This window comes from Larus michahellis, chromosome 3 (genome assembly GCF_964199755.1).
Source record: "Larus michahellis chromosome 3, bLarMic1.1, whole genome shotgun sequence".
NCBI classification, from domain to species: domain Eukaryota; kingdom Metazoa; phylum Chordata; class Aves; order Charadriiformes; family Laridae; genus Larus; species Larus michahellis.
The window spans coordinates 72,297,780-72,321,514 of NC_133898.1; the positions used below are offsets into that span (position 1 = coordinate 72,297,780).

Consider the following 23,735-nt stretch of genomic DNA (forward strand, 5'->3'; position numbering starts at 1 on the left):
TACTATATTCAGTGGCACAAATGATTTCATTTAGTAAAACAACAGAGCTCTGTGTTACATTACAAATAATCTGAATAGTAACTCTCTATTTGCCTGAGCAGTGTCCTGCTAATTGGGTTTTTCTCAGTATGATAAGTTTCATACAATCAAAAGTATTTGGGATAATTTTGTAAAGTGCTGCTGACATTTTGGCATTTGATCTCCTTCTCTTGGCTTTGATTTTTAAAAGACTTTATTATAATTCATGTAAAACATAAAGTTAGTAGAATCACCAGGGGAGAAGGGAAAGGACTGAAAGCACTCTTTCTTCTCGATCAGAGATGAAACAAATGATTTTCTCTCTTCTGTTTCTGTTTTTAGCCAAAGGTTGTTACAGTATGTGCATCTTCAGGGAGATAATAATGTTGCTGGCACCTTTTTTAGCAGTAAGCGTTATTTGTAATTTTTGTTTTCCCCCTCTGCAGATAAATCTCCACATTTCTTGAGGCTGGGCGATGTAGAGGTCAATGCAGGGCAGAATGCTACATTTCAATGCATTGCTACGGGGAGAGATGCAGTGAATAACAAGTTATGGCTCCAGGTAAGGCCAAGTCATGCAAGTCTATTTGGCTAGAGGACAAGCTGCTTCCCGGAAGTGAAATATTTAAATTCCTACGCCTTTTTTTCTTCTGCATGTAAAATATTTAATGTAAATACAATTTTATCTCTGTTAAATGGAGAAACTTGTAATTAATTTTGTAATGTTAAAAAGCTGGGATTAAAAATTAGAACAACTGGTGGGGACAGTGGAGGAGGGTTGGTCTTTAAGGCACTGTGGGCCTTCTCTCCTTGTAAATCAGCTCCTCTGTATCAAAATGTATTATTAAATGCAGATAATTGGCATTTGGGATCTAGTAAAACACAGATGTAACACAGCTGTCATAAATTTTGAGGATTATTTTATCATATAAATTACAACTAATTCTTTGTCCAAGCAGGTGGCTGGAGGGATGTGGCTGTACTTCTATATGTGTCTCAATTTTACTCAGCAGTATATTTAATGGGACAACATAAAAGGACGATTTCGCATCCTTTTTCTCTGTCTCCATAATAGCAGGAATTTCAACTTTTATCTGTGTGTAATTGTGAGAAGTATGTATGTGTGGTGGTTTGACCCTGGCTGGATGGCAGGTGCCCACCAAAGCCGCTCTGTCACTGCCCTCCTCAGCTGCACAGGGGAGAGGAAATATAATGAAAGGCTCGTGGGTCACTATAAGGACAGGGAGACCACCCAGCAATTACTGTCATGGGCAAAACAGACTCTTCTTGGGGAAATCAGTTTAATTTATTACCGATCAAATCAGAGTAGGATAATGAGAAATAAACCCAAAAACTTAAAACACCTTCCCCCCACCCCTCCCCTCTTCCCAGGCTCAACTTCACTCCCAAATTCTCTACCTCCTCCCTCCAAGCAGCGCAGGGGGACGGGAATGGGGATTGGGGTCAGTTCATCACACGTTGTCTCTGCGTCTCCTTCCCCCTTATGGGAGGACTCCACACACTCTTCCCCTCCTCCAGCGTGGCGTCCCTCCCATGGGAGACAGTCCTCAATGAACTTCTTCACTTGAGTCCTTCCCACAGGCTGCAGTTCTTCACGAACTGCTCCAGTGTGGGTCCCTTCCATGGGGTGCAGCCCTTCAGGAACAGGCTGCTCCAGCGTGGGTCCCCCACGGGGTCACAAGTCCCGCCAGCAAACCTGCTCCAGCGTGAACTCCTCTCTCCCCGGGGCCACAGCTCCTGCCAGGAGCCTGCTCCAGCACAGGCTTCCCACGGGGTCACAGCCTTCTTTGGGCATCCACCTGCTCTGGTGTGGGGCCTTCCATGGAGGCTGCAGGTGGATACCTGCTCCACTGTGGACCTCCATGGGCTGCCTCACCCATGGTCTTCACCAGGGGCTGCAGGGGAATCTCTGCTCCAGCGCCTGGAGCACCTCCTTCCCCTCCTTCTTCACTGACCCTAGTGTCTGCAGAGTGGTTGCTCTCACATATTCTCACTCCTCTCTCTGCTGCAGTTGCTGTTATGCAGCAGTTTTTTTCCCCCTTCTTAACTATGTTATCCCAGAGGCACTACCACCATGACTGATGGGCTCGGCCTTGGCCAGCAGCGGGTCCGTCTTGGAGGCGGGTGGCATTGGCTCTGTCGGACATGGGGGAAGCTTCCAGCAGCTTCTCACAGAAGGCACCCCTGTAACTCTCCCTGCTACCAAAACCTTGCCATGCAAACCCAATGCAGTGTCTTGGAACCTAAGAGATGATTAAAACCAGAAAATAACCCTTCTCACTAAAAAACAAGAAAAAAGAAGAAACCAACACCACCATCCCCCCCCCCAAAACAACCGCTTTGGTTTGTGGAGCGGGGATGGGATTACTTACAGTTGAGATCACTGGTTCAGTAGAAGGATGGCAAAGTTTTGCAGTTGCTTCTTAAAAAATTAAATTTTGCCACTTAAGGATTAAAAAAACACTTTAGTTGTATGTGTACCTTTATGTGTATGCTTTAGTGTATACATAAACCTTAAGCATCAACACTCCTTTAGAATGGTTTAAAACTTTTTTTAAAATGTGTATTTCTACGCATTTTCAGAACTGTAAAGTATATACTTTTTTGGAAACATTGTACTTTGAAATGAACTATAATCAGAACTTTAAAATATCTGTTTTTTTGGCAAGTGTTATACTTTGAATTGAACTATAATTAGTTACTTCAATCTGTTTGATTTTTCTTTTAATAGAGAGCGGAGCTGACAAACCTTGAGTAACAGTCGCATACAGGCATGCGATAAAATTTTAAAGGGATTTTTTTTTTAATAGATAGAATGACATTAGAAAAAAAATCCGATATGCAAAATGTATTACTGGTCAAATATGCCGCCACAAATCTATCAGTAACTGCATTGCATTTAGTGAAAAGGTATCATAGTAGTAGGAATGATTTGTGCTCCATGTCTTTGAGTAGTAACTTGTTTAAATTGAGCAAACTTACAATGCATTCATTAAGGAAGAGGAGTTGGATTTCAGAGACTTGCCAAATAGAGGACACAAAGCACACACAGTGAAATTAGACTGGGTTTTGCTATATCGGAGGCAGGACTATCACAATAGTAGCATACCAGCAAACCCGTGAAGCACCACTTTCAGTAGATCATGGGTCAGAACGGCCCAGTGGAGACAGCTAGCTGGAAATCTTCCCTATCGCTCACTCCTCGGTGTCAGATAAATCTGACAGATTATCCTCGCTAATTTACACTCCCCTGAGAAGCCCGGTTAGCAGCCAGAACAACTCACAAAACATATGTTTTGTACCTTCGTATACTTCAAGGATGGTTTTTTTTGTGTGCTGATCACAGATGTGGCAATTTCTCAAAGTGCAAAAGATAAGGTACCTTTGAGGTTATAACCCTGCTTGCTTGTGCTGATGAAGTGCTTTGATATGCTTAAAGATATCTTCCTGCTAAAATTACGTAATTGAACTTCTGTTCCCCTTCTTGTTTTCCCTTAAACAGTGCCAAATTTCCACCAATTTAAAGGTGACTCATTTTTTTTTTTTCCACCCTCATCATTCCACCCCTCCATCCATCTTTCCCAACATAAGCATGAATCAGCCGCTTTCCCTCTCTGAATTTCCTTTCTTAGATAACACAGCAAGTTACTGCTGTTGCAGCAGTATTACCTGTTGCAAGTAATAGGGAATTGACTTCTTTTCCTTGAGACCCAGGGTATATATGGATGTGCTTCACGAGGCTCCGGAGTGTAACTTGGGAAACGTTCACTTTAACCTTTGACAAAACTGGAGTTTCATAATGCCCAAATACCCAGAAAGGAAGAACCAACAGATCAAATCAAATGCCTAAGTAATTGTTTTTGAGAGCCCTGAGCTGAAACATTCCAGGAATGTATTTTTCTCATAACAAGAAAAGCCATTGGAAATAAAAGAAAAAAAGTGCAAAAATGAAAAATGAAAGAGGGGGAGGGGGAGAAGACACTTTCCAAGTACACTGTGTTAAAGAAAATAGCTTTTGGTTATGTCCTTATTGAAAAAGAAAAGATATTTCCTTGGGAAAAAAAAAAAAAGAAAGAAATAAAAGAAACAGCAGCAATTTCCTATTAAAACACATTCTTTGATACGTAAAGATCTGAGGTGCAATCTGGGACACGAGGGCTTTTTGCGTCTAAAAGGATCTAAGATTTCATTTGCTTGCCTTGAAGTAATAGAGATGTGCAGGCTACAGATTTTGTTCCTGACTCCCGGTGCTTTCTGACTCTCCCAGCTCTCTGTTTCAAAGAGGGGCTGAAGCAAATTCAGCGGTGTGGGGGGGTGGGAAGGCAGCCGCCCTGCTGTGTGTTGGGAGTGGTGCTGAGCCTGGGTGCAGCCCCATAGCTGCTTCAGCCAGGCTCGGTCTGAGCTGCTGCAGTCTCCGCTGTGCCCTCCTCATCCCCCTGTGCACTGACGCTGGAGCTTTTGGAGCTTGCCAGTGAGTCGGCTCGGGAAAGTGATCTGGCTGAAAAAGATTTTGAGACAAATTGGATTTTTGGTGTTGGGAGTGGGGAGGACCATTTGTTTTGGTTTTGGTTGCTTTTTAAAATTTATTTTATTTTATTTTATTTTTATTTTATTTTATTTTATTTTTATTTTATTTTATTTTATTTTATTTTATTTTATTTTATTTTATTTTATTTTATTTTATTTTATTTTATTTTATTTTATTTTATTTTATTTTATTTTATTTTATTTTATTTTATTTTATTTTATTTTATTTTATTTTATTTTATTTTATTTTATTTTATTTTTTAGCTTCATTCATGTCTCAGTTACCTATATAAATAGTGCCAGCAGGTGGAAAAAGATGGGGATGTTTGATTGGAAACAAGGAAGAGGGAAGCATTATTCCTGCCCAGGGCAGGGGGGTTGGAACTAGATGATCTTTAAGGTCCCTCCAGCCTGAACCATTCTGTGATTCTATTCTATGATTATCACAACTTGAACTGAAGTAAAAATGGATCTCGGTAGCGTGTCTCATTGTAGTGTCCTATGTAAACTTTAATCTTTTTTTAGTTATTGGGGAAAAAGTCCTGATCATCTGTGTGCGTGCATGTTTCCATGCTTATGTTTTTCTCACTGTATATATAATTAAGTGCACACACCTTTGTGTGTCTGAAAATAAAAGTGGATAAAAATAGGTACAGCATTTCAACACGCTGTTTCCTGTGTGTTTACTGCTGTAATGACAGTCTTTTCATCTACTCCAATTTCTATAAATGTACATCTGTAAACATTTCAGACAAATAGGAATTAACATTGAATTGAACTTCTGACTTTCATGGCTGCAGATTCTGCTCTTGTTTGTTTTTAGATTGTATCCGGTCTCTTGTTCCCTTTTATACCCCTTCCCTCCCATCCCTGCGTTTTCGGCCCCACTGGACTAAGGTCTGGGACAGTCAGAGCTCTGGCATTGAAAGATAAGCAGTAAAGATAACAGAAGTCTTTAAAAGTTGCAGCTGCATTAATACGAAACAAATATTTGCACAGATAAAGAGATTTAACTGGTTGAATAAGATGATCTGAAGCACACCTGTGACAGCGTGAATAGTAGGTGTGGGAGCGGGGCAGAAATGCAGCTCAGATTGTTTCGTTCTTCACCTTTTCAACCTAATCTACTGTTGAATCTATTACTGTGAGCTGAAGGATTCTTTTTATGACCTGTAATTATTAGCAAATTCTGAAAGAGTTTCAAAGTCGTTAGTTTTCTTTTAAAGTGAGCATTCAGTCTTGGTGCGTATTAGCTCTTTTGCCTGACATTCCCTTCTGAACATAATGCTGTGGTTTGTTTTTTTTTTTCTCAGTATTTTCCCCTTTCTCTTAAAATTTCCAGTGTAATATTTTCATACCCCAACAGCTGTAGTTTGGTGCCACTGTACGCGCTGAAGGAGTTGGGTTGGGGGATAGGAGGCCCCAAACCCAAGGTGGTAACCTAGCATTTCCACACGTTATACTTTGGTGTCCTCTGTGTTATAAGCTTCAGGAGTTAGCAGAAGCCCTTGCTGAAAAATTCTTTCCTGTAGGAGATGAACGTAAGTGTGTGTGTGTAGTCTTAAAAGATGGAATGTAGCATGTATAGACATCATAACTGTTCAGTTGTTGCCCACTTCTGCTGCTTTTCTTTCTTCTAAAGCCTATGAATTGTCTCTCTGTGAGAAGACACTCAAAGAATAAGGATTCTCTCATTTATTAACGTTTGATGCACCTTGCTGCTTTGTCCGCATTGATTTGCTGAACTAGTATAAGTAGGCCCACGTTTTTATTCTATTCCCCTCCACCCCCTCCCCAGCCCCATGAAATGCCATGCATTCCAGTGGAATTACGTCAACAAATAACCTTGCAAACAAGAGTCAGTTCTGCCCATTAAGCCTGTGCTCGGGTTGGATACGTGTTAAGTATTAAATATTTGAAAGAACAGCGCACACAGAGCATTGTAAATGTGAAAATACAGGGGTGGAGTGGGGTGCGATGGGGGGCCCTTTCCCCTTTGGGTTTGGAGATTTCTGTGTGGAGAAAGCTTCCAAAGTTTTAAGGTTCATTTCTTTATTAAGACAGTGGAGAAATAGAATTGGCTGAAGAGAATAAATAACATTTGGGTACACAAAGACTCCGGAAAGCAGTGTACGTATTGTCCAGCATTTGTTCTGTGGATCTAATTGGGATATCAGAGCAATAGGGTTTTTTGCATAATTAGGCTGTGTTTAACGGCTTCCTGAGCTGGGAACAATTGTGGCTCCCAGAAGCCCAATATGATTTTCAGTGTCTTATCGATGTCCGGTTTAACTGGACACTCGCACAGTGCGGGGAATAGAGCTCTTTGCTAGAACATCTGTTGAACCATATGTCTTGGCACCTGGTTCAGATGGCGATAACTGTGGCAGTAATGAGTCCATCCATCATTGCTGAGCTTTGCATTAACATAGCATTGGATTAGGGAAAAGCGGCTTGTTCTGGCTTTGCAGTCGGATGTGTTTTGCCACGGTGATACCATTTGCTTTGGCGAATCTGAAATTCAAAGGGGGTGTACCGCATGCATTTAAAAGTTTAATGCGCGCCTGGTAATCCTGCGCAGATTGCCGTCGGAGGGGTGGCGAGCGGGCCAATCTGTCAGCAATAGCTGTGGGTGCTGGCTAACGGCCGCTCCACTTGGGCTGCCAAGGCTGGCAAGGCAGCCCCGCGCTCGCCCGTGGAGAGGCTCGTCAGCGTTAATGCGGTCTGATGCAGCCCTTCTCTCCGCCGGAGGAAAATGTCGTTCCTTGTGGGATAACAGATAATTAAAGCGATTGCCTGAGAGTAATAATTGAAAAAGTGAAATTAAAAAGCATTATGGAAAATAAAATGCAAATTGCTATAAAAACAATGGAGTCGGGCTGACCTCCCAGCGGTACCAACTGTTAGTGGAGGATGAACGAGCATCTGCATGGTTGTCTGTTCGGGCCCAAACAACTGGCCGTATTTCGCTCCCTTTCTTGAGGAAACTGCCGTAACTCTTAATGAATGCCCTGTTCACCAGCATCTTGGGTTTTGGTGCCCATTGCCACCGAACATGATTTGATATTTAGCGTTTGTTTTTCTTGCTAGATATTGCGTATGCGTGCTCTTTAACAACGCTTTGGACTGGGCACATGCAGATGGTGTCCTGTGACGATGCATTCGGGCACATCGTTGTGCAGGACCAATATAGTATTTCAGGAATTTAGACTGGAGAGCGTACATGAGAAACCTGCGCTTCTGGCAGGGGGTCGAGTGATACAACATCGACTGTTTTGTTTTGCTTTTTGGAAGGACAGTATTTCCTCTCAGTTGTGCCACACGATTCCTTTCTTCCCACTGTACCCAGAAGGTGAAAGCGTGGATCAGTATTCAACAGGAGGGTTTGAAGTACGGGCTGTGGGTCTGTGGGGGAAACCATTTAACTGCAGTGAAGCGTTGGGAGGCTCGCTCGTGGGCTCTGAAAAAATGTATCTATAATAGGATGGTCACGTCCCATTTAACTTTGTTTTACGTAGTTTGCATGTTTTTTCTGCTTTGAATTTTTCATAGTTTTCTAATGTAACTTTGGAGATACTGTTGATTAACAGTTTGATACACTTAATTAACTGGTTAAGATACCGTTTCTTTAGTTTGATGATAAAAACATTTTCTGTTAAAGTGCGTCTGCCTATTCACCCTTTTCATTACCTTTGAAGAATGTTTTTTGTTGGTTTGCACAAATGTTACGACCCGTGAAAGTTAAGGGGAGCTGAGCATGCTCTGAATGTTAGAGAAGCTTTGTTGTTTTGCTTTTTCTTTTGTGGGGCCTAGAGGAAGTTCAGAGAAGGTGCTTTGTTAGCATCCGCAAGGTTTCAGCTGTGGAACTGTGATGGAGATTTTTGGTCCCCTTTTTTGGTTTTAGTCAACTGTCAAGTCTGATGCTTTTCGGTGTTGAACTGAAATAAGTCAGTTGCTTTTACTTATAGCAAAGATGTTTTTGAAATTGAGCAACGGAATAGGGAAGCATAGAGGACAGGGCTTCTCTTTTGCAATGACTTGTCTATTTTACCCGCATTTTCACCTCATTGTATTTGTGTTCTGTGATAGACGTTCCGGTTTTCCAAACATTTTTTCAAAGGTGTGTGAAAAGGTTCCTTGAAGTGATATATCAAGCTCCTTGTAAATGACTTGACTTTTAGTTTACTCTGTATCACACACTGCTGACTCTGACATGGTTATGAAGAACATTCAACAATGAATAATAAGGTATTCATAACTTCATATTTGATATTCTTCTTCTAACTTGTTTGCTTCACAAAGGTTTTTTTTCCCCTTTCTTTTCACTCTGTATTCACCTTTAATGATATCTATGTCGTTTAACCGTGAATGAACCATTCTCCCTCTCTCCCTCCTCAATTTATCAGCTTCTTGGATAAATATGGCAGTTCTCCCTAGATGCCTGGTCATCTTAGGTTTCAGCAACATGAAATACTGTAATCCTCCTGGTTTTAATTTAGTTCTGCCCCAGTTAACTAAGTCCTTCAGCCTGCGTAGCTACCAGTCATTTAGTTTACATGGCAGCCTTTGGGGTTGTCATCCCTGTGGGTCTTCCCGAGGGATACTGATGCTCCCGCAGCGGCTGGAGCATCAGGTGCTGGGGGCTGTGCCGCGCCGGGGCCCATGCCCACGGTGATGCTGCCAGGGGCAGCTCTCACTGCCCACCACTAACGCCACTCACCGTCTTCTCCTTCTCCCTCCGGTTTGTAGTGTCCAGCTAGACCAACTGTGATGGAAGTTGCTCTGTGTAGTCCTGGTAGTATTTCCTCAGCCAGCCAAGTGGCTTAAACCCATATAAATGAGACACCTGAAATTAAGATGATGTTTATAAAAACATATATTCTTACAAATTCCTTGAGTATTGAATCCTGCGAGTCTTGTCTGTTAATGCCTGCATTCAGGTTGTCTCCTCCTTAGCGATGTGATGAGCTGTGGAATACCTCCGGCCCTAGTTTCCTCAAGTAGCTGCAGGACTTAATGAATTACAGAATAATAAGAGCAGCTCATATACTCGGCTGCTTTTAGAAAAGAGTAAAATCGTCTGCTGAGAAGTGTTTGAGGAACCGTTTTGTGTGGTGTTGGTCTTCATTAGTGGGGTTTTTTGCAACATTTTTTCCTTCATTGTCTTCTCCTAACTAATCAGATTTTTTGTTTCAAGGCGCAGGATGAATACTGTAGTTCATCATGCACTGCTCAAGGTGATACAGATCTTTAATCACTGTGTCCAGAGTTAATATTTCTGTGAATTATGTTTTGGGTTTTTTTTTTTTTTTAAAGAAAATCAACGACACTGCATTCAGGAACTATAGCTTTCGGAAAAGCTTCTTTTGTTATTATTTTTTTAAAATATAGATATTTTTGTGGCATATGTTAGATCAGGTTCAGAATAAGAGGCTTTAAAATATCCAGAGAAAGCGAATGTTGTTTTTATTTGTGTAGTGGAATGGCCAGGGACATTGTAATATGAATTTTGCTATTTTGCCTCCAGTGGATTTTATTATAATAAAATAAATTGATATTGCCACCTCTGAAGGGCCAGATGGCTCTCAATTACATTATTTCATGAGAAACCTTGCTTTCTTCGATAGGAGGTTCAGTGCAGTGTGAGAGAAGTTGAGCTACTTCAAAGCGGTCAAGTTTGAGTAACAGCAGTGCATGTAACCAAGACATTTAAAGTAATCATGGATTTTTCTGTACTGCAGTGCAGGATGCAGGATAAAACTTGGCTTGTCACATTTATTCAAGATCTTCAGTATATGTTTGCGTGGGAAAAGCTGTGTTGCTTTTCCTGCTAATAAATGAATTTCATTGGAAAGCAGGATCTCAGTCTGGTTTGCCATGGATATGGGGAGACCAGGAAGTTAAAGCAGGTTGTATTAATTTCCTACTAAAAAGAAGTTTGACTCTATGCTTTCTCTTAAAAATTGGACAAACAAAAGAAATTGCGACTTCACCTTCTTGTATACTGAGAATAAGATAGGACTATTTAGGTGTATTATTTAAGCTATAGTTGGAATTCTTGTTCTGCTTGAAAAAAGTGATTTCTTAGGCTTAAATCATGTATTTGTAAATAAAATTGACTGAAAAAAAATCCCATTTGCTCGGTCATTTGCTTTTTTGCAGGTGGGGAAAAAACTATTTACCGTTTCATATGATAAATAGATATCATGTTTTATTATGTTATTAGATGATTAATAAATTTTAAAGTCCCAAGAATATACACTGAGATATTTGTGTAAAAGAATAAATAAAAATAATAATAATTACATTTTTTTTAAAGAAAGATTTTTCTCAATTTGGAAATTTTGTCCTAAATGCTGTAAAAGCCTATTGCTGTGTGTGCTGAAAAGTGCCAGACAGATACATGTAAATAAAATTTTAAAAGTATAGTTATTTGCGTTGTTTATTCCCCTCATGTTGTTTTAGTTTTCAAAAACTTCTTTTGGCAGAGATAGCGCGTTATTGCTGGCATTCAGACTATCCACATTCAACCCTTTTCCCTCTCGCAAAAAAACCCGGCATTTCTCCCTTCTCTCCAAAAATTTTGGAGCACATTATTTACAAATTCCCTTTTCCTTGGGGCAGCAGAAACGTAATTCCCCAGGCTGCTGGGAGCATCCTTCCAGCCCTTCTGCTGTCCGGTGAAGTTTTGATTGCACTTGCACCATCGGGACCAAGTTTGCTTAGACAAACTCTGGGCTTGCGCCCTGCTCCCTGCACAGATCCTGCCCTCTCCTCCTCTCCCTGCGGCCGTGCAGTGAATCCAATCATGAGCTAATCCGTTTAGTGATGATAATATATGGGGGAGGGAATATGTTTTCCAGGAAGGTGGGTGTTTTTATTATTATTATTTATTTAACTTTTTTTATTCCAGGTCAGTTTTCTGTATGAGCATAGGAGTGAAGGCGAGGAGGGCGCGAGTAGGGGCCAGCTGAATTGGGCGCTGCTGCCACAGTAAAGCGCGTGTCACTGCAGCCGAAGTGTTGACATCTTCTGATCTCTGGAGGCATCCCGGCATCCAGCCGAGAGCCTGAGAAGGCAACCAGAGTTGACTGTAATTATTAGCAGCGGAGAGGACTTATTTTAAGGTGTTTACACTAAGAAAGGGTCAGGGATGTGTAAGGTTGAGCTGTCCAGGCTGATAAAAATCAGTGGTAGGAAAAAAAGGAGTTCAGGAAAATTTAGAGGGAACATCACCAGAAAAACTTACGGTATCTTCTTACTGTTTAAACCAAAAAAGCAGAAACCACCACTTTTCCATCTGAAAAGTTGAGAAAGAAATGCAGATAAGTTTTAAATTTGTATTAGAAAACTGGGTATGCACCTAAATTCTACCAATTAAATAAGATTAGGCTTAGATGCTTCTGGTTATATTCAGGTTCTGGAAGATGCACTAAAATTTCATTTCGTGTTTATTAAATGCTTAATTTCTTTTGTGAGGAATTTAAGGCTAATTTTTAATTTGCCTATGATTGTTTTTTAAGCTGCGTAGACTTTACTGTTGACTTTGTTTGAAATATAGATGATCTCATTTCATTGCCTGAAAAATAAAATTAATAAAATCATGTTCCTATCAAATTAAAAATAACCTTGAAGTCATCGAGACTTATTTAAGGTCAATATTTTAAATGCTTGAAATGCCAGAATTAAGGAGTTTTTTCCACATGCTTTCATTTCTTTTAATCAAGTGTTTATAGAGTGCAGTTCTTTGTGAAGCCCACAGTTATTTTCACAAAAGAACTGCCTGGTGGTGACCTCTTCTAAATGAGCAATTCAGGGTTATCAAATCAGACAGCAAGGGACTGGAGGAACCAAGGATTGCACAGGGTACAGCCATTATCTATTAGTATAACTCCACATTAATTTTAAATTGAATTTTTAAAACCTAATTGAGCAGCATTTTCAAGCTCTGTTCAGTGTGAGCAGGACATAAATTGAAACAGTATGTACCAGGAACCCTCTGATATGCAGAGAGCACTGCTGCCTTTCTTTCCTCTCCTTTAAAATCGGTAGTAATGCCCTGACATTAAAAAGAAGAATTTAATTAAGAGATCGTGGCAGTGCATCTGAACTCTGGCTGGCTAATGGCTTATCGGTGTAAGGTGTATGCACCGAAATGAATGCAGGGTATTTTTTTTTAACATCCATTTTTAAGTGACAACGCCATTCTGTTTAAACTTCTCATCATTTTAATGACGGAAAAATATTTTAATGGATAAGCTGTACGTGAAGATAGAGTTTGAAGATGTAATTGTGCAGTTGGATTCCCAAGAAACAAATCCTAATACAGAGAAATTTGAGCAACTACCCTAAGCCTTGTAAGATCAAGCGGTAGGAAATCACTAATGTAAATAGAAAAGAAAATCCTAGGTTTTGTTGTTGGAGTAGAACTGTAAAGCTTGTTAAATTTTATTTTGATTAATTGTTCTGAAAGTGCATTAGTATTTCATTTTAAGTAGGAGCCCAATTCACTTTGTTTCTCACCATAAAGCCTGCAGATGAGCTTAAGTAAGCAAGTTCTGGGCTTTGGAGGGTAAATTATTTTACACAGCAACCTTGGATGTGCTTCTCTGCTGTAGACTGAGCGCTTGGCATTCAAATTTAAAGCGCTGAACTTATTGAAAGGAGTCTTTCATTTTAGAAAACTCTCTAATATTTATTTTTCCCTGCATTACGTGCGTTACTTGCCAATTCTGCTATCATATAAATGTAGCAATGCGCCTTCTGTTTGCTATATGCTGCTTGGTCATTTTAACAATTACGTGGCAAGTTTGTGTTGGTGGGGGAGCTCGACTTCCCTTTGCTGGCGGGCCGTGGTGTGGCGAGGAGAGCATGGGCTGTGGGAGGCCACGGGCATGCACCAGAGGAAGAAAGTACCATGAGGTTTGTTTAATTTGGTTACTTCAAGGCACCATATCAAAGTTTCGTATTAAGTTATCATTCCAGAGAGTTGAAGCCTTTGGTTGAAACGGGGTGGGGGGGGTAGCTTGAAAATCCTGCATTGGGATTTAGCTTTTGCTATCAGGAGAAGCCAGCTAAAAGGAGGGGGTGGTGCACCTCCCACAAAATAATTTACTGTAGCTTAAGAAGCATTGAAATAATACTTTTATGAAATGAAAAAAAGCCTTTAACATCACCCCTCATTTGAGTGATATTGGAATTTAATAATTTCATTGATCCCTGAAGTTCAATAAGGCCTTTCTGTCGTAGGCGTCTTTGCAGGCATCAGCAAACTTCCTTAATTCTTCTTAATAGCAGGCAGATACTCGGAGCTGAGAAGGGAGCCGGTGCCTGCCGCGGGGCAGCTGTGCTGCAGTGGATCCGGGTTTCCAAGTTCCCAGCCTCTGCCACTTTTGCCCGGTGAACATCCTTCAGACAGCATCCCTGTGATAAGCAGGCTTTGGGCGGTTACAGGCTGTGACTCTGATTTAGGGAGAAGCAGTGCGACTGTCTTTTGGCAGCATCTCATGTGCCATCGTCTTTTGGAGATCTATTTTCCCTCTCTGCATCTCACCGGACTTTCTGGCCCAGCCCCACAAGCTGAGCTTGCCCCTGGCTCGCGGCTCCCTGATGCTTCTGGTGCCATGAGACAAAGGGTGGCTGTGGAGAGGGAATGGGGCAAATTCATCATGAAATGAGGAAGGGTCACACCTATAAACCTATCGATAAAGGTGATGGTGTGGTCTGTGCACTGGAATACCAGGGACTGAAAGAACTTGATGTCTGCTAGGTTTGGTATAAATGAATGTTTTTCCCCATGGGAAGGGTGCTTTGACTGGAGCAATAAAGACAGCAGAAGCTAAAATTCATCTGTTTAAACATATTAATGGTTAAGATTAACACTTGTTACAGTGAGTTTGCAGCAGCGCTGAACCCCTGGCTAGTGTATCGCAAAACTGGAGAGTGACTAACCTGTGCTGAGATCGCAAAGGGTAGATGTAAAATGAAGTGTTGGAGTATTATGAAGTACTCCTGCCTGCGACAGGAGGCTGGCTAATAAACACATGCAGCATTAACTCATTTCCTTTTTCCCCCTTTCTATTTTTGCCACAGGCTTTCAGGTTATTAAATTTTGTGGCTCAGTAGTGCCGCTTCTTGTGTTAGACAGAAAGCTTGGAGTTTAAGACCTCAATGAAGTTTCTCATTCCAGGGGTTGATTGGAGCTAAAAATGTCCGTGGAGGTCACGTTTTGCTACGTATTGAGCAGAGCAGGCGATGCAGTTACAAGGAAATATCTTACCCGTGACTGAGCAAAGCTGAATGCTCAGAAACTGTATTCTGGTCGGGGAATAACATGCAGTTGATCCACGGGAGAGAGCAGGGGCATCGTTCGTTCACTTGGTGCACATTTCTGGTTGTTTTTTTTTTTAATGCTAACTTTTGATGGAGGATCTGTTCTTCGATTAAAATCAAAATTGAGCATTTAATACGAATGGGAATAAGGAAAAAGGGTCGCAAAAGAGCTCAAACTCTTTCTACCTTACCGACCTCCCACCCTGCCCCGCAGGTCCAGACAGATTAAATTTTTCAGTGATTTGTGGTAGATACGATTTTTTCAGAACTCTTTAAACTCCTTCCTTTAAATGAGAAATACATCATTCCTCTTTTAGCAGCTTTATTCACTCCCCTTTTTATTTCAACTAGCTTTAGGTAGGTAGGGGGTGCTTAGTATAACAAAGGTACAATTTTAGAAGGTATTGAATTTGGGCAGATAAAAGGGAGCATTAAAAAGGAAACATAGGCTGGCTGCTGAAAAAGAGCTGTTGGAAACCTATGAAACACCTCAATGCCAGGTTTGTTTAAATATTTCTTACAATACACCCAGTGTATCTGTTACAATTTTATTTAAAGTTGAATGGATTTTCTTAGGAGTACAGCTGCTACTGCTGGGCTCTCCTGTGTTTCCATCTCTGAAGCAACCGCAGTTGGGTATGTCATGGTCATGTTTTGTGGCAGTGCGAAAGCCTGATGCTTTTCATCCCCAAACTTAATTCTGAAATGTTTTTGAGTGCCTCTTCTCTCTTGATGGGACCTCAGCACTGAGCTCTTCTACCATGGAAATGCAGCACAGGGTGAATGTGTTAGTTTTTATGTACTCTTTGTATGATGATCATGGTAAATGTCTTCATATTCTTAGGAGATAACTCTGCCTTGGTTTCTCTTATTTTCAGAGAAGAAATGGTGAAGATATTCCAGTTGCTCAGACTAAAAATATCAATCACAGAAGATTTGCTGCTACCTTTAAGTTGCAAGAGGTGACAAAAACCGACCAGGATTTATACCGCTGTGTAACTCAGTCAGAGAGAGGTTCAGGAGTGTCAAATTTTGCTCAACTTATTGTTCGAGGTAAAGTGTTAATTGTTTTCATTTTATCCATTTCACTGCTCTTAATACTGGCGCTTTCTACTTAAACCTTTTATTTAGCCTGCAGGTGCCTTGAAATGATCATACAAACATAGCCCTGTGAAGCTTCCGAAACTGTCATAAAATGAAAGGCTGGTTTGCAAAACTTCTTACCATTGCTTTCCATAGAATGCATCTGTGGAAAAGCCCTGCTCCTGCAATGTGTGTAACATGTCTGTATGCTTTTCTGTGGATGCTATTTGTTGAACTTAAGGTGAAAACTGCTTGACTTTTCATAATTATTTTTACAGGTATGAGAGAAGACACTATAGTTTGTTAACATGTCCTTTTAAAACCTGTTGCCTTGAGCAGACTGGTTGTACAGCAAATAATAATACATTGTTCTGTTACCTGGGAGACAGGTATATAAAAATGGTTGTAAGCTTTCACCTTACCCAAGGACTGAGAGCCTTATGGAGGTGTTCTATGATGATTTCCAACCTCTGAAAAAGGAGGAAGAAAATGAAAAACTTTCTTTTATTTCTACTTGAAACACTTTTTTGTTGCAATTAATCCAGAAGCCTGCTGGGGTGCAACCGTGGCTTGTGTTGTGACAATGTCATTTATTTATGCCTTTTTGTGTTCTGGAAGCATGTCATCTGACTGGCAGGGATATGGTTGAATACGGGAGTTACAGTTTTCGCTTCCGAAAGTCACTTGCTGTTTGGCTTAGGATAAGCTATAGACTCTCTCCTTGCCTAATTGTGTCACGTACAAAATTGTCCATTTTGCTCTTAGTTGTGATGAGGCTTAATGTTTTTGAAGAGGGGGGAAAGAAGCGGTGTACAAAATCTGCCTGTGATGCTGCTGCCTGTTTTGGCCAGGTTAGTGCAGGGGTTGGGCACATGACGGGCTCTCGCTTGACTCATCAGTCCATCAATTGGCTCTTTGGTCAGTCGGCATCTGGGAGTCAGTCACTGGGTCTGGAGCTGGGACAGGGAAAGGAAGTTTGTCCACAGCATGTAGAAATAAAAGTAGCATAGGAAATGGTCTAAGATATTTGGTATCTGACATTTGCTGTCAGAGGTCTTTTCCCTGGGAGACCAGTTGATTGAGGTCAACTGGGTTTTATGCCTTCTATATAACATCAATAAAAATGGGCTTTGCTGACCATATGAGGATTTAGACAATATGTTAACGGCTTTTTTTTTATTCTGTAGATGTACTTTTTGTCTAGCAAAGTGCAAGATGGACTCCATCCTAATACAATGAAATTAGTCCAGTTACAGCACAAAAACAGACTTTCTGTTTTGTTGTTAGAAAAGCAGGGCAAATGGATATATTTATCCAATAAATGAAGTTGTCTGGTTGCTTTTTGTTTCTATTATAATAGACCAATAAAATGGTGTTTAAACCACTATTTCTCCCAAAAATGAGATAACAGTATCAAGCTTCATAGTACTCTCTTTTTCAATGCAGCATATCATTCTGCTGAGAAGCTTGGGTCATTTGATAGAGATTACCATCTTTATGGCTCAAAACATAAGCTTGATATCTAGCTATATATTCAACAGCTGTATAGGTTTCATATTTTAAGGTTAATTTTACTTTTTGTATGCTTTTTGCATTAGAAGCCCAAGAATTTTAAGGTGTTTTTATATACATATATTTAAAAAAAAGAAAAGAAAAATAAAAGAAAAAGATTAATCTTCAAAAACGTTTCTATATATTTGACATCATGGTAGAGAACAAAGATTCATGTTTTATGGTAGGATTTATTGCTTGCTGTTATATTTGAAAAGCAATATACAGTAATATATTTTCTTGTTTGTCTGGATAACCACTAAATAAATCTTGTTAGCCAAAAAAGCATACCCTTAGGGATCAGCTACCCTGGTGTTAAAACTGTGCTGAAAATTAAGCATAATGACAGGTCCTATATCTCAGTGGCACTTTAAAGCTGACATCCTGCTACATGGATACAAAAGATGATAATTTTAAAGGAAATTTTTGGGCCACTGATACGAATTGCCTTTAATAAGAGCTGGCATAGTATTGCCCATTGTCAAAGATGACCCAGGGGGAAGAGTTTATTAGTGCGTTTCCTTCTAAACTGGAAGTGACAGGGCATGCTTGGGGCCCTTTTGTTGCTGTTTGTAACAAATGAAAATTTTGCTGCAGAATTCTCATGCTGAAGAGTATTGATCTGTATGTTCTCACAGCCAGAGGAGGGGGAAAAAAAAAAGAAACACAATTTATTTTGTCATGGCTTTAGTATTGCTTCCAGATCATTTTGAGTAATGATAGGGTCTTTGGTTTGTAGAAGCCAAACTTTATTGACAACACTGGTTATCAGAGAGCGAGGGATGAAGAACAGGAGTTGTTGCCCAGTAACTCAAAAACCTGGGTGTTTAGGTATGTGACCAAGATGCTTACATACTCCATGTCTGTACAGAGATGTGGTACCATAAGATATGTGTAGAGGCATCTGATAGTTTTCTGATGGGCAGTCCATAAGTTAGTCTTGGTAATGTAAATTTCCAGTTATATAATGCACATCATATTGAAACACGGTTATTTCATTTTGAGCTTTAACAGAAGAACTACTTTCAGTGGAGTTTTAAACTTTATTATAAGTGTATACCTGAGAGGGATGGTATGCATTTAAAGACCCTGAAAGGGATAACTCAATTACTCTGATTAATTTTTCGAAGAAAAATCAGACTAGGGTAGGATTTGTAATTCAATTGTGACACTTTACCAAAAGTAGTTCCAGTCAATGATTTAAAGTCTCACCTTTGCTTAGAGTTGGGCTTCAGCTTCCAGCTCAGTGACTGCATTGTATTGATTTTTTTTTTTTCTTTTTTTTACATGGTTTCTGGGGCATTGCTGTCATTCTTAGATATGTGTAGAAGGAGCTCTCCCTTTGCCCTTCCTTTTACAGGAAGCTTGGTGCTGTCATTACTGTTAGTTGACTTATTCTCCTGAATAGGTCCATCTGATTAATCATCTATTTATATTTTCCCTTGGTGGCTGGTAAATTTACAATTTCTGGGAAGGTAATTTCTCAAAGTCTTTAGGGTTGTCTGCTCTCAACCTGAAGGGGGATGCTGGGAGGAACAGTAGCTGTGATACTTAAGCAAGAGTGAACAAGAAGACACGGACGGTTTCTTTCTTTTTACTTGTTTCTTTCTTTGTTTTGAGAACAAGTGCATCATGCTCTCAAAGTCTTGCCGCTCCTTTTGCTACTTAACATGGGATTGTAGAAATTAAGTGCCCAAAAACATCACCTGTGCCCCTGCTCATATGTATACTTGATAAATGCTATTGTGTAGACTTTCTAAGTTACAGTACAAAATGTACTGATCTTCAGTCAGAAAAGGACTTTGCCACGTAGTCAGTTCTTGTACTGTGACATTGTCTGAAGTTGGCAATATTTATCAGAGAAGTGATCTTGTGTATCAAGAAATGAGGTAGTTTTCCTCACAGCCGTTGTGATCAACTTCTTGGTTGGACTGCCATGGTAAAAGTGGCTGTCAGGAGGACATAAAGCTGATGCTGCATTCTTATATGGTTTGATAGCAAAACTTTGTAAAATAATCCAAATTTAGTTTGCCCCTGTGGAATGTCTTACACTCAGGCAGTCCTGCAGGGACCATGAATAAAATCACCATTTTCTTTGGCTATAGTGTACCTGGAAGATCCAGATGAGTGATAAATCTTTATTTTTTTTATTTTATTTCCATGAAACAGCAGTGTAATGAATTACACTTTATGTGAACGGTTTCTATGCTTTCCCAAGTTTGTTTTTCTTTAAAGTAGCTACGCGTTGTTACCAGACTAATTCTACAAAACTTAAATATTATGTTATTAAATACTGCAAAATCAGCAGGAAATGCGGTGTGTTTTATGTAGTGAATCTTACATAGATTAGTTGGAAGAAAATGTCGGTTAGTGTTAAAGACAGGGAAGAAAAATAAGGGTAAAAAAACCCCTCAAAATGTATGAATCAACTGTAGCGTTTGTTAATAATACGTGAATAGCTCTACCATATGTCTGGTTCTACTGATAAGTTTCTTAGTTTTATTTGAGTCATAAATTATAACATTTTTTAATGTTTTTACTATGTGAACATAGTTTTTCTTTTTAACATTTCTTCATCCAATCCAAACAGCTCTTCTAGGTGGGGTCAAAGCAAGGGGAGGCCTACACCTTGATTTATAGTTCCAATATGGAATTGTCTTCATGTCCCTGGTAAATCCAAGTTAGCAACAGAAAAGAAAAGAAAGGCAATTTTCCTCCACATGTTTTCCTCTACTGTCTTCTGACTGTTCTTCCAGAAATCACAAGTTCTGGTAAAATGACCTGTTTGTATGAGTTTGTTAATATGAGAGAAGCTATTTTGTTTATTGGATTTGCTTTGACGTGGCAAAAGCCTCTCCTCTAAATCATTAGGTTCAAGTTTTGTCAGGGTTTGTGATGATATTCTTCTTTGTTTCCCTTACTGGACTGAGTTTGCCATCCGGAGCAGTTCTTACTATGTAAGTCAGTCTGGCAGTGACATTTCTGCCTTTCTTGTCTGAAATCCACAGCAATTTGGCTGGTCCCTGGTGATGCCAGAACACTGTGAAGATGGAGTTTGCCCCGGCAAGTGCTTCTCATGGGAGCATTATTTTTTTCCTCTTACAAAAAAACTCTGAAGTATTTCCATTTGAGAAAGTTGTGGACTGAAATTCAATTTCCAGATTTCACTAGTACTTGTTTTGTCTGGAAAAAAAATGAAACATCCGGACTTGCTCCAGATATGTGTCCTCAATTTTTCTACCTAGTTTATTTGTTCAGTATAATAGCAGACTTAAAAATATGCCAAGGAGAGCACTAGGTGGCAGATAGAAGTACATGCATCAGGTAGTCTGAATATATACTTGCTTGCCAATGGGCTGGCTTTTTGTACCAAATTTAGAAAATGACCCATATCTCTGTTCTCCAGTATTAAGTTCTCTGATGAATAGTAGATTTCATTTTTTTGCACCTCTGGTTATATCAGCCACCATCATAAATGCTAGAAAAATCAGGTTATCAGTGATACTTTGTAATGCATTCAGAAATTCAGTCTCCAGGGGACGGTGGTGATATGTAATAGGGCTTTGGATGGTATCTTTGAGCTGAGTCTTTGCGTGTGTGTTCCTCTGAATTCACTGAATTTCAGAGCAGAGAAGAGGTTGGGGAGAGAGATTCCACAGTCCAAGTTGTTGAAATCTGTGAGCTTTACATCATTATCTTGGCTAAGGGCCCCTTTGAACCATTGCCAGACTTGTATAGGAGTATGCAGACGTTTTGGTTGTGAGTCAGAAGACCCATGTGGCTGCTATGCTTGGTTCATAAGGTGTGTTCCTGGAGTAGAGATACTAATTCTGTTACTCCCTTGGACCCTCAGATCACCTTCAGAACTACTTTATATTCCAAGTTTCCCTATTAGTTAAAGCATAATTCTCTCATGGTTGTATCCATGTAGGAAAAGTAGATGACAATGTCTTAATGACTTTGCAGCAGTTGGAAAAATAATGAAATGATTTTGTGAAGTTTTTCTAAACCTCACTAATAAAACACAAGTAATATTTTGGGTGTAAGCATCCTTCAGAGAGTCCAGGATCCAATTAACTTGATCTTTTTGTGGTATCCTCTGTTTTTAATTTCTCTACCGTATTAAGATCTTATCCTCTTTAAGCAGGTTTAACTCAGGAATCTTCCTATTTTCAATTCCCTGTTTCTTACAGCAGGTAAAGAGGGGCTGTCACCCCAAAGTCAAATCCTGCCTCCTTTACATAAGAAGAATGAAACAAGAATACAGGAAAATACCTTAGTAAGTCTATATGTTCATAACTAATAAATTGAGCCAGATAGACGTATGAAGAGCTCAGGACTCCTACCATACCAGAAGGAGTAGCAGCCTCGCTCTCTCCTCAGGCAACTCTTCTGTGCAAGTAAATCTGCTCGTCTCCTTTGCTGAGGCAACATTTGTCTCTGGTTTATGTAATTAATAGGTGCATTGCTCATTTTCTTTAGAAAACACAGGGAAGTTGCTTTTCCTGGAGAAGCAGGAGAAAGTAGTTTTGACTGCATTTTTAAAAGAAAGCTAAAGAGACTTGGATTCACAGGAGGTAACAGAAATGCAGTATTTGGGATAGGCTCAATTCTATTGCTCTGTGTTGAGCAATCTTGGCTGTGCAGGGTTACATTTGAAATGACAGAATCAGAGAATGGTTGAGGTTGGAAGGGACCTCTGGAGGTCATCTGGTTGAACCCTCATGCTGAAGAAGAATCGCTGGTTGCGCAGGACCGTGTCCAGATGGTTTCTGAATATCTCCAAAGATGGAGACTCCGCAGCCTCCCTGGGCAACCTGTGCCAGTGCTCGGTCACCCTCAGAGTGAAAAAGCTTTTCCTGATGTTCAGACGACCCTCCTGCATTTCAGTTTGTGTCCATGGCCTCTGATCCTGTCACTGAAAAGAGCCTGGCTGTGTTCTCTTTGCACCCTCCCTTCAGGTATTTATACACGTTGACGAGATCCCCCTTGAGCCTTCTCCAGGCTGACCAGTCCCAGCTCTCTCAGCCTTTCCTCATAGGAGGGATGCTCCATTCCCTTCATCATCTTTGAATGTCCCTTCATTGGACTCTCTCCAGCATGTCCATGTCTTGTACTGATGAGCTCAGCGCTGGACCCAGCACTTCGGGTGTTAACCTCACCAGCGCTGGGTAGAAGGATCACCTCCATTGACCTGCTGGCAATACTTTGTCTAAGACAACCCAGGATACCATTATGCTTCTTTGCCACAGGGGCACATTGCTGGCTCATGTTTAGCGTGTGTACACCAGGACCACCAGGTCTTTTTCTGCCAAGCTGCTTTCCAGCTGGGCAACCCCCAGCATATGCTGGTGCCTGGGGTTGTTCCTTGCCAGGTGCAGGACTTTGCAGTTACCCTTACTGAACTTTGAGGCTCTTGTCGACGCAATTCTCCAGCCTGTTGAGATCCCTCTGGCATTGTCAGCCACTCCTCCCAGTTTGGTGTCATCAGCAGACTTGCTGAGGGTACACTCTGCACCATCATCCAGATCATTAATGGACAAGTTAAACATGAAATGCTACAAGGCTTGGTAGCAGTCGGTTTCATTGTTTACTTTTTTTCAAGGGAGGAGCAGTGTGCTTTCATTTCAAAGTCTTTTCATGTATATATATGATTTTTTTAAAAGTTTGTGTGGTACTATCACTAAAAGTAAAACCTTGTATTCTTGACAAAAATTAGTTTCCCCTTTGGTGTGATGGACTCTGCTTAGCTGATTGCTTCATTGCAGTGTTGGCTTGGTTTGGGTGGGGAGTGTTTCTATCTCCTTGTAATCCTCTTGACGTCTTTTTTAATGTGAACTGTTGCTTTGTTGTAGTTCTGTGTTTTGTTCTTCAGGAAGATCTGAAACGTGTAAGGTAAAGCATGTATTTTGCTTTTATCTCATAAGACGTGAGTTTTGTACTGCTTGATACAGTCTAAATTAATATTCTCATTAGGCAAAATCTAGCCTTTTCAGTGCTGATACACATCTTCTTACTGTATTCCCTGAACTTTAAGGTGACTGTTCTGGATCAGAGCAAAAGCCAAAGTCCTGTGGCTGGGCTCAGTAGCTGGTGTTTGGGGCAGAGTATCAGAGGAGAGCAGATGTAGGGGGTGTCCCTTCTTGGATTTTACCTTCCCAAGGGTCTGTGGTTGAGGCATCTTTTAAGTAAGGGGCAATACC

At 40.4% G+C, this 23,735-nt stretch overlaps 1 protein-coding gene across 13 annotated transcripts in view; it reads left to right on the forward strand.

Moving 5' to 3' along the window:
• The window catches only part of PTPRK (protein tyrosine phosphatase receptor type K), a 417,492-nt gene that overhangs the window by 188,225 nt on the left and 205,532 nt on the right, over positions 1-23,735 (forward strand). For all 13 annotated transcript variants that reach the window (XM_074580776.1, XM_074580765.1, XM_074580769.1 and 10 more), the window contains exons 5-6: positions 465-580; positions 15,777-15,951. In XM_074580776.1, the coding sequence (XP_074436877.1) occupies positions 465-580; positions 15,777-15,951 (291 nt within the window). The remainder of the gene's footprint in view (positions 1-464; positions 581-15,776; positions 15,952-23,735) is intronic.